This window comes from Schistocerca piceifrons, chromosome 5 (genome assembly GCF_021461385.2).
Source record: "Schistocerca piceifrons isolate TAMUIC-IGC-003096 chromosome 5, iqSchPice1.1, whole genome shotgun sequence".
NCBI lineage: Eukaryota > Metazoa > Arthropoda > Insecta > Orthoptera > Acrididae > Schistocerca > Schistocerca piceifrons.
This window is the reverse complement of record NC_060142.1, coordinates 356,932,246-356,948,613: the sequence shown is the minus strand read 5'-3', so window position 1 is coordinate 356,948,613 and position 16,368 is coordinate 356,932,246. Positions and strand designations below refer to the sequence as shown.

General features: G+C 40.8%; 1 protein-coding gene across 1 annotated transcript in view; it reads left to right on the top strand.

The window, feature by feature from the left end:
- Positions 1-16,368, top strand: part of LOC124798406 (alpha-ketoglutarate dehydrogenase component 4) — a 40,949-nt gene that overhangs the window by 13,326 nt on the left and 11,255 nt on the right. The window contains exon 3 of the mRNA XM_047261800.1: positions 10,818-10,966. Within this exon, the coding sequence (XP_047117756.1) occupies positions 10,818-10,966 (149 nt within the window). The remainder of the gene's footprint in view (positions 1-10,817; positions 10,967-16,368) is intronic.

The window sequence follows — 16,368 nt, the reverse complement described above, 5'->3', positions numbered from 1 at the left end:
CATCACACTTTGGGAATGAGGTCAGAGAATTTTTAGGAGAGGTATTAGGTAGTAATGCTGCGACAATCATGAAATAATGGCTGTTAGTTTTTACTAGTAATGTTATCTTGTTGGCTTAGTTGCTTACCAGTAAACTCCCATTTCCTTAAGGAATCGAACTCCCACTGTTTCTAAGGATAATCCTTTCCTTACTGTGTTAAACCTTTAACATAAGATTATACCTTTTAATCAGTAGATTATGAGAGCATTTTAAATGTTTAAATTTGGTCAGTAATTATATGAAATATAGAAAATAATTCTTTTTGCCTCTGGAAGCCATTACGTAGGCACTCTGCAATTGGGACTATGAACTATGAACTAGGTTGACTCTTCTGTGATATAGATTAACCTTGTAAAGCTCCAATAATGACTTTTTGTCTTAATTTAGTTTAATTTTACAACTGTCTGACTTGAGTAGGGGAGCTTTACATAGAGAACATGCTTTGTTACTTTGAAACAATAACAGTACAAATCAGATAATTTTTTTATTGCCTCTTAAGCATGTAACACACATCTCTAACAATGCCTGGACATATCCAGTCTTGTATTAGAGGTTATGCTAGTTCATATGCACACTGAAATAACCACTGCTGTGTTGTGTTTCTGCACTCATTAAATAGGTAATCACTGATCATAGAAGCATTTTCATTTACATTCTACTATTAATATGTTCCTCCACAACAATTACTGATACACAAACACAACACTGTTTCAACCGTAAATCTTGTAACTAATCCTGCACCCTTCTCACATAACTTAATTGCGCTCACTTTTCTCCTGTGAACCAATGTAACACTCTCAACTCTTAATTATACTTTGTAGCAATTTATTCACACTGTTTACCCCATTGCAGCTGCCTTTGACCATTGTGTGTGGAAACCCAATAGCAGTTCTTTTTCGTACACCAAGACAGCATGTGATCACTATCACTGGGGCATTTTTGCCACATTAATCAAAACTATGCTCTCGCGATGGAAAAGGTGCACTCAGCTTCAGAAGTTCCAGAAGCCAGCAATAAGTAAGGAGTATAATGTCGATACATTAAAACATCTAGGATAGCAGTACTCCTTATGACCTCAGATAGTGTTAGCAAAGGAAGTCAGAAAACCATTGGCTATCTGAAGAAGCTGTACTTGCCAGATATAAAAAAAATAACCATTCTTTTGAGAACTAAGAACTGTAATAATTTGACCAGCTGCTTGTATGCAGAGAGAATGCCATCCTTTAGATTAGATTTACTTTCATTCCAATTGATCCATAGTGAGGAGATCCTCCAGAATGTAGAACATGTCAGAAAAACAATAATACCTGACAAACATTTACAACTCAAACAAATAAGCTAATGTACCATTCCACAGGTCCCAAGTGGAATGATGGTCATTTTTTAATGAACACTATATGAAAGAATCATTTTACAAATACTAATGCACTTAATTTAAAATATGAAAAGTTTTTATTTATTTAATTATAAGGTAATAAATGTGTAATTCAACTACTATAATACTTATTTACAATGAACACATTACTGCACTGCACTGAAATTCTGCAGAAGTTATATATATAAAAAATAGAGGGAAACATTTCATGTAGGAAAAATATATATAAAAAACAAAGATGCTGTAACTTACCAAACGAGAAAGCGCTGGTAGACAGACACAATAAAAAACACATAAACACACACACACAAATTTCAAGCTTTTGCAACCCAAGGTTGCTTCATCAGGAAAGAGGGAAGGAGAGGGAAAGATGAAAGGATGTGGGTTTTAAGGGAGAGGGTAGGGAGTCATTCCAATCCTGGGAGCAGAAAGACTTACCTGGGGGGGGGGGGGGGGGGGGCGGAATGATGGAATTCACCTGGTCCTACTCCAAATCCCATGCCACTTTCCTCGACGTTGACCTCCATCTGTCCAATGGCCAGCTTCACACATCCGTCCACATCAAACCCACCAACAAGCAACAGTACCTCCATTGTAACAGCTGCCACCCATTCCATATCAAACGGTCCCTTCCCTACAGCTTAGATCTTCCTAGCAAACGAATCTGCTCCAGTCCTGAATCCCGGAACCATTACACCAATAACCCGAAAACAGCTTTCACATCCCGCAACTACCCTCCAGACCTGGTACAGAAGCAAATAACCAGAGCCACTTCCTCATCCCCTCAAACCCAGAAACTCCCACAGAAGAACCCCAAAAGTGCTCCACTTGTGACAGGATACTTTCCGGGACTGGATCAGACTCTGAATGTGGCTCTCCAGCAGGGATACAACTTCATCACATCCTGCCCTGAAATGAGATCCATCCTTCATGAAATCCTTCCCACTCCACCAAGAGTGTGTTTCCGCCGTCCACCTAACCTTTGTAACCTGTTAGTTCATCCCTATGAAATCCCCAAACCACCTTCCCTACCCTCTGGCTCCTACCCTTGTAACTGCCCCCGGTGTAAAACGTGTCCCATGCACCCTCCCACCACCACCTTCTCCAGTCCTGTAACCCAGAAGGTGTACATGATGAAAGGCAGAGCCATGTGTGAAAGCACCCACGTGATTTACCAACTGACCTGCCTACACTGTGAAGCCTTCTATGTGGGAAAGACCAGCAACAAACTGTCCATTCGCATGAACGGACACAGGCAGGCAGTGTTTGTTGGTAATGAGGATCACCCTGTGGCTAAACATGCCTTGGTGCACGGCCAGCACATCTTGTCACAGTGTTGCACTGTCCGTGTTATCTGGATGCTTCCCACTGACACCAACCTATCAGAACTCCGGAGATGGGAACTTGCCCTTCAATATATTCTCTCTTCTCGTTACCCACCAGGCCTCAACCTCCGCTAATTTCAAGTTGCCGCCCCTCGTACATCACTTGTCATTCAACAACATCTTTGCCTCTGTACTTATGCCTTGACTGACATCTCTGCCCAATCTCTTTGCCTTTACACATGTCTGCCTGTGTGTGTGTGTGTGTGTGTGTGTGTGTGTGTGTGTGTGTGGGCGCGCGCGCGCGCGCACACGTGTATACCTGTCCTCTTTTCCCCCTAAGGTAAGTCTTTCCGCTCCCGGGATTGGAATGACTCCTTACCCTCTCCCTTAAAACCCACATCCTTTAGTCTTTCCCTCTTTCCTGATGAAGCAACCTTGGGTTGCAAAAGCTTGAAATTTGTGTGTTTGTGTGTGTTTTTTTTGTGCCTCTCTACCAGCACTTTCTCGTTTGGTAAGTCACAGCATCTTTGTTTTTTTACATATTTTTTCCCACGTGGAATGTTTCTTTCTATTATATTCATAAATTTGTAAATACTTTGACATATCCTATATCCTCGTAAAAAGAAATCTACGGATGAATAAAGCTGCTGCTGCTGCTGCTGCTGCTGCTACTACTACTACTACTACTACTACTACTAAATACATTGCTGCCATATTAGGATTGTACCTTAACTATAAAGGTTAATTAACCTAGCTTTTATTACACTTTTTGGTGCAAACATCAGATTTCACCTAGTACTTCAAAAAGTACAAGAAGTAGCATCATGAAAAACTCTACAGAATCATTTTATGTAAAACTAACCTAAATCACAAAGTATAAGTTTCTACCTCTGATATTACTTGTTTTCAAAATTTTGTAAAAGGTGGAATATGTGGAAACAAACTAATGAATCATGCTGAGGCTCAAACCATTTAACATTGACATAGTTTTACACAATCTGGCCAAGTATTTTAACATTATTTGAACATTTAATTTAACTTAGGTGCTGCTGGCTTGACCTTTGCAGAGTGAGGCGGGTGGGGGGGGGGGGGGACCTCTCTCTCTCTCTCTCTCTCTCTCTCTCTCTCTCTCTCTCTCACTCACTCACTCACTCACTCACTCCCCACCATAGACATACAGGTACAGCACTTGGGTCACCACACCACATCTTCGACATCTCAGGATATTTGGAGACAAGGCCTATGTCCACATTCAGAGTGCCAACCGACAAAAATGATACTGAGTGTATCTTGGTAGAATACTGTGCAGAATCAAAAGTGTACATACTTTTTGAACCTAATCACCAGAGGATCATGAAAATGTGGGATGTTATTTTTAATGAAAATGTGAGGTGACGATTGAATTGTTTAGCATACTTCTAAGGTGATACAGGTCCAATCCCCACCGACCTACAGTGAAATAAAGCTCCCCGTGAGATAATGCAAAATTTAAAAGAAACCAGGGCATGCAACGTATAAGGTCTTATTAAGTGGAATTTACTAGGGGGCAGCCCAATTAAACATGAAACTATGGGTACCACACCTCCCATGGACGTAATAATAGTGTGAGCCAATGAACTACAAATGTAAACTAATGGCCATTACAACTATTTGGTTTATTGGAATAAGAAATCAAACAAAATTATTTACCCACTGAATCTAGTATATAAACACCAGCGGAAAAATGCTTGTATCAGAGCACAAAAAATGTGAATGTGTTCCTGTTTATTTAAAAGAATCTGTCTTAAAATGGGGTACCAGCTTCCTCATTCTACCTTCCTCAGCAACGTGAAAAACTTTCGCAAAACTTTTGGCCTGCAAAAATATTCTCTTTTTTAACATGCGACTCAAGTGAAACTCCCACAAGCTCCCCTAATTGTAACTCGCTCACCCATTGCTGTAAGTTGCTCACATTCATCCACTCCCAGTTTGCCCTTACTCACTCACTCTTTCACCCCATATCATTGTCATTATTTCTTTGCATCTCTCTGTTGTCATTGTCTTCTGTGTCACAGCCACAGTCCCCTTTGTTCTGTTCTACTACTACAGTCTCCTCTCGCTGTCACTGTCTCCCCCTTGTTCTCTCTTACTGCTAATATCTCATTTCTTCCTTCCTATTGGTGCTGTCTCTTTTCACTGTCACTGTCACTATCTCTCTCTCTTCCTCATTGTTGTCAAAATATACTCTCTCTCATTGTCACTGGCTCTCATTCACTCATTTTCTCTTTCTCTTTATTCCTACCCCCTGGCATTGTCTCCTTAACTCCTTTCCAGCACTGTTCTGTCACTGTCAGCTGTGTTCCACTGCCACTGTGTCCCCCTCTTTCTCTCACCCTATCATTATCTCTTTCACTCTTTCTATAACACAACTGTCCACTATCTTGCAATATTTATAACTTTTCTGTCTCTTTGCCACTGCCACTGTCTTTTCCTCTTTCAACATAAAAAGCGTGAATATATTCACATGCCAAAATTTTTGGGAAAAATTTTGAAGGTGCTGAGGAAGGTGAAATGAGACACCTGGTACCCTATCTTTCAGTCAGTCTCCTAAATAAACAGGAATATATTCACATTTTTTGTGCTCAGATGGGAGTATTTTTCCACTGGCTCGCTTCTTTTCCCTGCTGCAGCGGGATGTGTAGTGCATATGAAAAGAAATGTAATGGTCAGTGAAATGTAGATAGTTTACTTATGTGAAATTGAAATAATGCAAAACTAATTTAGCACCTCACACCATATCTTATGTATAAAATCATTTTCCATATGTATGCTTCAGTTTTACAGCATGGGATTCCCAGATGATATTGGAGACACTTTACAGCATATTTTTCAGTGTTACACCACTTTATAAACCAGGTTTTCGCTTCACATCAGATTTTACATGCATATTTCATGTATACAAGTGAGATAACTTGGAATCACTGTATCTCAGAAATGGATAAAGATATGAAGAAAATTTTCAAGGTTCAAGATCGAGATCTTAGGAATACATCAAAAACATTACAGCCTTTTGCTGTGCATAGCTATCTGAGAATCTGCGACAGTTTTTTGGTAAAAAACAAATATACATTTTTTTCATTGTTTCTCAACAACAGATAAATAGGCAGATACCTCTTATAGATACCTAAAGAATATATCATTAAAATTTGAGCAATTGCTGCATTTATTTGTCATTTAGATTTTGCTTCATACTGGTATTAATATGGAAGTATGGTAACTTTGAAACTCTATATCTTGGAAACTGATAAAGATATCGAGAAAATTTTCAAGGTTGTGAGAGATCAGGATCTTAGAAATATATGTATCATAACTTTCAGCCGGAAAATTAAAGAGACCTTTGGAGATAAGAGAACGACTTGTATGAATATCAAGAGCTCAGATGGAAACCCAGTTCTAAGCAAAGAAGGGAAAGCAGAAAGGTGGAAGGAGTATATAGAGGGTCTATACAAGGGCGATGTACTTGAGGACAATATTATGGAAATGGAAGAGGATGTAGATGAAGATGAAATGGGAGATATGATACTGCGTGAAGAGTTTGACAGAGCACTGAAAGACCTGAGTCGAAACAAGGCCCCCGGAGTAGACAATATTCCATTGGAACTACTGACGGCAGTGAGAGAGCCAGTCCTGACAAAACTCTACCATCTGGTGAGCAAGATGTATGAAACAGGCGAAATACCCTCAGACTTCAAGAAGAATATAATAATTCCAATCCCAAAGAAAGCAGGTGTTGACAGATGTTAAAATTACCGAACTATCAGCTTAATAAGTCACAGCTGCAAAATACTAACACGAATTCTTTACAGACGAATGGAAAAACTAGTAGAAGCCAACCTCGGAGAAGATCAGTTTGGATTCCATAGAAACACTGGAACACGTGAGGCAATACTGACCTTACGACTTATCTTAGAAGAAAGATTAAGGAAAGGCAAACCTACGTTTCTAGCATTTATAGACTTAGAGAAAGCTTTTGACAATGTTGACTGGAATACTCTCTTTCAAATTCTGAAGGTGGCAGGGGTAAAATACAGGGAGCGAAAGGCTATTTACAATTTGTACAGAAACCAGATGGCAGTTATGAGTCGAGGGGCATGAAAGGGAAGCAGTGGTTGGGAAGGGAGTAAGACAGGGTTGTAGCCTCTCCCCGATGTTGTTCAATCTGTATATTGAGCAAGCAGTAAAGGAAACAAAAGAAAAATTCGGAGTAGGTATTAAAATTCATGGAGAAGAAATTAAAACTTTGAGGTTTGCCGATGACATTGTAATTCTGTCAGAGACAGCAAAGGACTTGGAAGAGCAGTTGAATGGAATGGACAGTGTCTTGAAAGGAGGATATAAGATGAACATCAACAAAAGCAAAACAAGGATAATGGAATGTAGTCTAATTAAGTCGGGTGATGCTGAGGGAATTAGATTAGGAAATGAAACACTTAAAGTAGTAAAGGAGTTTTGCTATTTGGGGAGCAAAATAACTGATGATGGTCGAAGTAGAGAGGATATAAAATGTTGGCTGGCAATGGCAAGGAAAGCGTTTTTGAAGAAGAGAAATTTGTTAACATCCAGTATTGATTTAAGTGTCAGGAAGTCATTTCTGAAAGTATTCGTATGGAGTGTAGCCATGTATGGAAGTGAAACATGGACAATAAATAGTTTGGACAAGAAGAGAATAGAAGCTTTCGAAATGTGGTGCTACAGAAGAATGCTGAAGATTAGATGGGTAGATCACATAACTAATGAGGAAGTATTGAATAGGATTGGGGAGAAGAGAAGTTTGTGGCACAACTTGACCAGAAGAAGGGATCGGTTGGTAGGACATGTTCTGAGGCATCAAGGGATCACCAATTTAGTATTGGAGGGCAGCGTGGAGGGTAAAAATCGTAGAGGGAGACCAAGAGATGAATACACTAAGCAGATTCAGAAGGATGTAGGTTGCAGTAGGTACTGGGAGATGAAAAAGCTTGCACAGGATAGAGTAGCATGGAGAGCTGCATCAAACCAGCCTCAGGACTGAAGACCACAACAACAACAACAACAACAACAACAACAACTTTCAGCCATTTGCTGTGCACAGCCATCTTGGCATTCTCAGCTTGGTTTTGGTCTACTGCCAGTATCTCATCTCCTAACTTTACTGTCACTTTTGAATCTGACCTAGATCTCAGGCTAAGCCACAGATTAGGCTGACAATGACCAGATTGGCTGGTTTCAGCTGACTGGTAGTTGTGCAACAAACATTTTAGTGACTCGTCAAACCAGGCGCGGCTCGTAATTAAAGGCTCTGAGGCGGAGCCGCCCCAAAATATATGTTAAAGCAAATTTCGCAAGAACGTATTACATAATTTAAATTATCAGAACGAATTTCGCATAATTCCCATTCCGATTAAAATAACGATGGTCAACGTTTTTGGAACTGTTTGTATCGATAGATGTTTTCCGAACGGTTAGTAGTGTTTAGGCTGCGCCTTGGAACGTCCGTAAGCTGCATGTAGTAGCGGTTTCGGGGCGTGGCTTCTACATAGTACTGCTCTTTATGGGCGACCCGAAGGCTCAGAGCTTGCAGCCTAAGGGTGTCATACCAACCACCACACATTTTTCACGTTCCACTATCTATGTAATAAAGAAATGTAGAGTGGCCGAAACTTCGCTATCCAATCTCTGTCTGCACATCTCGACTACGCTTCGATGCGTCATTAATCGACGTTTAGTATTATTGTTTTGATAATGTTTTACATAGTTGTTTTGTTTCTGCCACTGGCTATTTTATCCACATTTAGAATAAGTTTGCAAATATCCCGCCAGAGTGCACTAGACTACAGTAACATAACAGTACTGCCATCTAGCGAGAGTTTCATAAGTGACTAGAGGACAAAGCGCGCGAAATTTGTCCCATTACTTTTCTTGCTTGCTGATGGTGACTGCTTTTGTTGATATCGTGTGATATTAGCAAGTTTCTTTTTCGGAGTGTATTTTGCAAGATTTTAATGAGTTTTACTTGCACAAGACCTGTGACGTCACCAAAACATCACAGTATCGTCATGCGAACTCGTAAACTTCGAGCTTTGGAGGTAAACCACAATAAACGCCTTCAGTTTAGAACTGAAAACACCTAAAATATTAAGCAGCCGCAAAGTTAACATTCATCGCATTAAAGATCTCTCCGAAACGCGTCTTTTCATGTGATTTGCTACAAAGTGTCAGAAAATGTAATGATGACGTTTAAAAACACTAACCAAAGATTTTAACTCGAAGTTAGCTTCTAATGATATTTAATACCTGATTATAGAAGATACAGTGCGTAAAATTATGGGTAGAGAGTGATACGCCCACCCCCCTCCCCCTGAATTCTTAGTTGTTTATGTCAGACTAATCTGTAGCGTAACTCGAGGTCTATGTTGGCTCCGATCGATAAATACCGCAGCCTTCCCCAGTATAGAAACCACGAGCCGCGCCTGCGTCAAACAGTAAAGCATTCCTCCTGTCACATCCTCTAAGTCTGCTGTGCTGCAACAGGCCTACTTCATTTAGCTGATGGTCAGATTCATTAATTAAATTCAATTAAAGTCAATTGAAATTGAACACATTTTGAAGTAGTACTGCATCTGGAACTGTTTTTGTTTGTTACTGAGCAGCAGAACTATACTGTTAAGAAGCTCTTAATGGTAGCTGACTTTTCTGTATTTGTCCGTTAGTTGCTAGATGCATATTATTATAAAACTCAGCTGAGAACAGTAGGCCACATGAATTCTTAATTCGGGCCACGTGTTGGCCATGGGCTGTAGTTTGATGACCGCTGTCCTAAAGAGTCACTGGAAGGAGCAGTGATGCCAGACAGTGCTGAAAACTGGCTGAAAGTAATTAAAGAAGAGTTACTGAAGCTCAGAGAGAACCACGCACAGGAGTCTGCTGCTTTACATTTAGACAAAAAGCCTGTAAATGCAAAATAGGTTTATAAAATTAATTAGGTTTTTAAAATTAAAGAAAGATACGAAACTTCACATTGTATGTTCTTAAGAATAACTAGTAATAAATAGTTGTGCTCAGAAGCAAGGCCTGGACTTTGATGAAACTTTCCCTCCGGTTGTAATGCATAGCTGATCAAGGTTTTTATTTGCTATGGGTGCTAAAAATGCTATTAATATTGACCGGATAGGTGTGTTGTCATGGACTTCTTACTAACTATTGTATGTGAAGAGATCTAGGTGAAAGTTCCAGAAGTAGATCCATTTATGAAGACTTAATCCACTGGCAGGCAGTCCAAAGGATCGAAAAGGTACCAAGAGTATGAAGCTATTGTTTTCTAATGCTGAGGATTGCCAAATAATAGATTACTGTGATTCAGATTGGCCCAGAGATTGGAAGGCAGAAAGTTGACAACTGGATGTCTGTCTAAATCGCAAGAAGCATTTATATCCTTTCATAGTAAGAAACAACCAGCAGTGGCCCTCTCCTCAACTAAGGCAGAATACATGGCCCTGAGCTCGGCATGTCAAGAGGCTGCGACTTCAAAGGTAGTCACCCAAAGTCAGTGTGGAGCGTGTACCTTCAGAGCAAATGCAGGCAGGCATGATATCATCTCTGGCAAAGCCTCACCATCATGTTTCGCTACGAGATTTGAACTGCAAATTTTTATTTTTTGTGGGCATAACTCTAGTGGAGGTGTCAGAATTTAGACTCTGTACCTCACTTATTACATTATTGTTGGTGCTGCTATGCTGTAATGTGGATGCTCAGAGTTTTTATCCCATGTAGTATATGGTTCAAGGGTTTGTGTTACAGTTTTACCACATTAAAGTCTGGGTGGTAAACGTGTTTTTTCAATCAGTTATTGCCTGTAAATTACTCTGTTAGCGGAGGTAACCAGAATGCATCACAGCATTTTAGGTTTTTTATTGTCTTCATTTGACAGTTAAATTGCAGTGATTTTGAAGATTCCTATATAAAACAGATACTAATTAGTGGAGAGCCTAAGCCATAAAAAATTATGGTAAATACAAGAGGTATTTTGGGATCATATTTTCATATTGTATTTCTGTCACAGAGACCAGCACAATGCTTTCACCAGCCCAAGGGCCAACCCCCGCTGCATCTAAAGGGAAGGTACAAGCAAGACCTGTTATTGAAGATTATCAGTTACCTGCAAAGTACCGGAGGCGGCCAATTGATGAGAAAGAAATTGAATATATCAATGTGAGTTGCGTTAAATCATGCTCAGTAGACATAAGTTTGCAGTAAGTAGCTGACTTTTACGGAATTAGCTAGGGGAATTTGTTTAAACATCTGCACTTCTCCACCAGTGTGTTAACTGGATAGCAGTATTCTAATTGCACAGTCATTCCTGCAGTCTACTCTTGTTCAGTGTTGGTGGCAGGTTTGTAAACTGTTAAAAGTAGTACTGGTCTAATTGTTTGGGCTGAAATATACTGAAATGACAAAAGTCAGAGGAAACCTCCTAATGCCATGTCAAGCCACCTTCTACCCAGCTTAGTGCAGCACCTTAACGTGACGTGGATTCAACTTGGTGTTGGAAGTCCCCTACAGAAATACTGAGCCGTGCTGCCTCTATAGCTGTCTATAACTGCGAACGTGTTGATGTTGCAGGATTTTGTGCTTGAAGTGGCTTCTAGATTATGTCCTATAAATGTTCGATGGGATTCATGTTGGACAATCTGGGTGCCCATATCATTTGCTCGAATTGCTAGTGTGTTCTTCAAACCAGTCATGAAGAATTGTGATCTGTTGACATCATTGTTTGGGAACATGAAGTCCATGAATGGCTGCGAATGGTCTCCTAGTAGCTGAACATAACCAGTTCCAGTTAGTCATCAGTTCAGTTGCCCCAGAGGATCCAGTTCATTCCTGCAAACACAGCTGACAGGATTATGGAGCCACCACAGCTTGCACAGTGTGTTGACAACTTGGGTCCATAGCTTCATGGGCTCTGTGCCACACTTACCATCAGATCTTACCAACTGAAATAGGGACTTACCCGGCAAGGCCATGGTTTTCCCCGTTGTCTAGAGTCCAACTGATACGGTGACGAGTCGAGGAGAGGTGCTGCATGTGATGTCATGCTGTTAGCAAACGAACTTGAGTTGGTACTTTGTTGCTGTAGCCCAAATATATCAGATTTCGCTGCACTGTCCTAACAAATACATTCATTGTACATCCCACATTGATTTCAGCAGTTATTTCACACATTGTTCTTTGGCTGTTAACACTGAAAACTCTACGTAAACACAGCTGCTCTCGGTCATTAAGTGCAGGCCGTTGACCACTATGTTGTCTGTGGTGAGAGATAATGCTTGAAATTTGCTATTTTTAGCACACTCTTGATACTGTGGGTGTCAGTATATGGAATTCCCTAATGATTTCCAAAAGGGAATGTCCTATGCTTCCAAAGTTCTGTGACTTACAGTTAGGCGGGCATAATCATGTCGGAAACCTTTTCACATGAATCACCTGGGTACAGATGACAGCTCTGCCAATGTGCTGCCCCTTTATACCTTGTGTACATTGTACTACCCCTATCCGTATATGTGCTTATCACTATCCCATGACTTCTGTCACCTCAGCGTAATAACTGTAATACTGGTTGTTCAAAACAATCAGTGAAACAGACATATCTATCATACAAATAATGGAAAATCCAGGATGCCATATAAATGAAGTACACAGTTACCAGCTTTGTTGTCTTTTGCAGTTGCTCATATTTTCTGTAGGTTTTTAGTGTTATAACCTTGCAAAACTTGTGTCATTGATTTGAATCCATTTTACAGTAAATGTATGAAAGACGAATATGTGCTATTGAGCTACAACTGTGTTCATAGGAGGGGGACTTCAAAAAGTAAATCACACATTATTATAGCAGGCCATGTAGGTTTTATTGAGTGTAGCACTAAGGTTCAAAGTGATTCAGTACATAACACTATTGTTGGAAGGTTCTACCAGTTGTTCAGTTTCTTGGTTATAGAAATCTGGTCTTTGGTCATGGAGCTGTTCATGAACTGCTGTATGAACATCCTCATTATAGGAAAATCTCTTTCCTTCCAAATGTTCTTTCAGCTTGTTGAAGAGATGGAAATTGGACGAGTGTATGATCTGGACTTCCTGATCATCACCACCCATATCTGTGCAGTCTTGATCAAATTGTTGGCACCATTTCAGAACAGATGGATGCGACATTGTACTTGGTTCCTATGTTTCCAGAATTTCAAGGTCAATTTGTGTGCAATTTAGATGTTTTGCCAACAAAAATTGTACTGTCCACGTACTTCAACTTTGGAGTATGTTTCCAGTTGTCATGCCATTTCACTCACACACGTCTTACCTGTACCACAGCAGAACTGTAACTGTGTATTGAGAAAACCCAGAGCAAGTACACTCCTCTCAAAACATACCAATCTTGTCTGTGTAACTTACTTTCTGAAGTCTCTACTTAATATTGCTGATTATCATTTTGTTGTGTTTAGATGGAAATTAATATTTACGTCTGAGATAATGATCAGTGTATAAAAAATACTATTATTTAAAATTCTGGCTTGATTACAAGAAAGAAAAGCTCTGCTAAAGAAAAGTAAATCATTGGAATCAGATTACTGTCACTTCAAGCAATTATTCAGATGGAGTTTCAGCCATTTCCATTTGTTTAAATTATCTGTCCAGTCCAGAATAACTGCCAAAGGAGGAATTCCGTATTAAAGTCCAAATATACAGAATACTTTGATGATGAAAATCATTTGGAAAATTTGCTTGCCATTAGCTTCATGCACATATATAATTGGGTATTGTCTTTGCTTTTTTAAAATTGCAATTTATTTCTACTGTTTGTCTTGTTCTTCATCCAAAATGTATCCTGTTGTAGAATCTGACCTAAGTATTATTCAAAATGTCCCTGCCAGCCATATGTGAGACATTAATTACACACTGTAAGAAATTTCCTTAAGTATGCAAGATACTTTCTTCTGAATTTAATATCTTTCTTGAATGAGACTTTAAGGTTTGTCTGAAAGGAGCATCATCATCTGGTCCACTATCTCAGTGGATGTCACAGCACTTGTCTGTGATTTGGCATTGTCATGCTGAAGGAGGGGGTGCTCCATGTGTGGATGAAAACTTCAAATTCTAAACTCAATTACAGCATGCTGTTTCTCATGCACCATCATACTTATGTTAAACATCACATTGCATGCTCCAATTCAGAGCCCTCTAGTGGCAGAAGACTGCAAATATGTAGATGTAAAGAATAAATATGTAGAATGTTAATAACATTTGTTTTATTTAAAAAACTTCGACAGGTTTCACCTAAAACACTCAGATGAGTTAGTTATTAGCATGTCATTGTATATGGAAAGAAAACCATTAGGAGATGACAACCCGCCCACTCCCCTATGGATCTCACAACTCTGTTGGCCAACACAGAACCTGAGCCCTTGAAGTGCTACTTCACTTTCTGTGCTGCAAGCCCATTCTTCGGCTATTTTTTTCTCTCTGCCTTTTGGTTGGATGTCTTGGTTTATGATTTTTGGATGTTCGTCTTGTTATTTTTTCTTGTTCTTCTTCCAGCACTTTAGACATCTTTTCATCCTAAACTACACGGTCCCCATTGTTTGGTTTGACCTACTGTTCCTCCTCTTTCAAATTTTATGGAAGTATGGTTCATGCAGGTAAGGCAACGCAGTGCGACGTATATTCCACATGTGTACATTTCTGTCTTTGCACCCTTACCATCTAGTGTAGTCAAGTACCTGCACTGTGGTAGCCCTCTGATCATGCAGGGATCACACTATTGGTGCCTGGGCTTGTAGCTACCCACATATTCCAAGGAGAATGTGATCGTTGTTGCGGGGCAATGAAAACTGGTCATGTAACCATTGCTAAGGCTGGAGGCAACTGTGGGGAGACCCCTCGTTTGGAGTGAGTGGCACCATGGCAGATGACTCACATATGAACTGTATTAAGTGTCCTTCTGCTGGTGACTGCATGGCTCCAGCGGTCTTTTCTGAAAGGAAAGATTCGTACGATGCAGGGTGATGTGACCCCAAAATGTTCCTTCCGTGGCCAGGACATAGGGCTAAGATACAAGGGTAGAAATACTCCCCACAATACTTCATTCCTTTTTGGCCACAAAGCCGTTATTCTTTGTTGAACACATTGAGGACAGGTTTAGGGAAGTAGAAGTAATCTCAAAAATGAAGAGTGGTTCATATCTGACGAGAGCAGCTCACTTGTGACAAGCCAGATGAAATTCCTATAGCTGTAAACCCCCCCCCCCCCCCCCCCCCCCATAGCAGTTTGACTATGATACAGGGTATCATCTTCCACAGTGACCTTCTTTTGCAGACCAGTGCCGAATTGGTCCCAGTTTGGAGTGACGTGGAGGACATTTTGTCCATTGTGTCCATTAGGGATCAAAGAACAATAGGGGTGTTACAGGGGCCTTCATTTTGGGCTTTGAAGGCACCTCGTTGCCTAAAAAGGTTGAGGTGATGGTGTATCGATGTGACATGAAACCGTATATACTGTCTCCCATGCGGTTCTTCAGATGTGTGTGATTTGGGCACATATCTTTGTGTTGTAAAATAGTTGTGGATGCCAGCTGCACACAAACATTCTTGTGCACTTCCCCCATCTGTGTCATCTGTAGAGGGCATCATTCCCCCAGTGGCCAGACAGCACAGTCTCCCAATGGGGGAAGAAACTCCAAGAATTCAAGACTCTTGACTGATTGACTGATGTACCATCCAGCCAAGAAGAAATATAATCTTTGCATCCTGTGCGAATGACTATGGCGTATGCTACGGATCCGACATCGTCATTTTCTCTAGCGACATTACCCACACCCTTTGTGCCTTCTTCGTCAGGCCATCAGGATTGCTCATCTATGCCTGCTCCCCTGGTCATTGGGGGCCCCCCTCCTATTATTCGAGTAATGCCCCCCTTCCTGCCCCCCCCCCATTGACTTTGGGAGCATCGACTCCCCACCCACTGGGGGCGTTGATCCCTGATACCCAGTCCCAGCTGGAGAAGCAACACCCTCCACTAGCATCCCTCACCAGGAAAGGGTCACTCAAAACACTCCTTTTTTAGAATTCTGCTGATCTGCAACGAGATACCAGCCAGTGGCTGAGGGAACCACAATTTGCTTGTCATAGAGCTTCGCATTTCTTCTCCATCCCTGAAGCTAGTGCAAGTACAGTCCTCATGGGTATCAAAATCTTCCAAGGAGAAGAGAGATAAAGGGGAGACAAAGGAGGTTCTGACAGTCACCTGGCCACTGGACCCTGCATGACCTGATTGAGAATGAAAGTGTGTTGATGCTGTATCGTTCCTTCTGGTGGCAGCAGGTGAACCTAGGGCATGACCACCTGCTTACTTGGTTCCTACAGCTTCCTACCGCCACCCCCCTCTGTACAGAACACTGATAGCATGATCCTCCAGTGGAACTATTCTGATATTTTCCACCACCTGGCTGAGCTATGTTGTCTCATATGCATTTCCCTCACTTTCCACATTGCCATCCAGGAAACTTGGTTCCCAGCATTGTGAACCCCTACCATCTGTTGGCTATCAGGGCTATTTAGAGAGTAGGT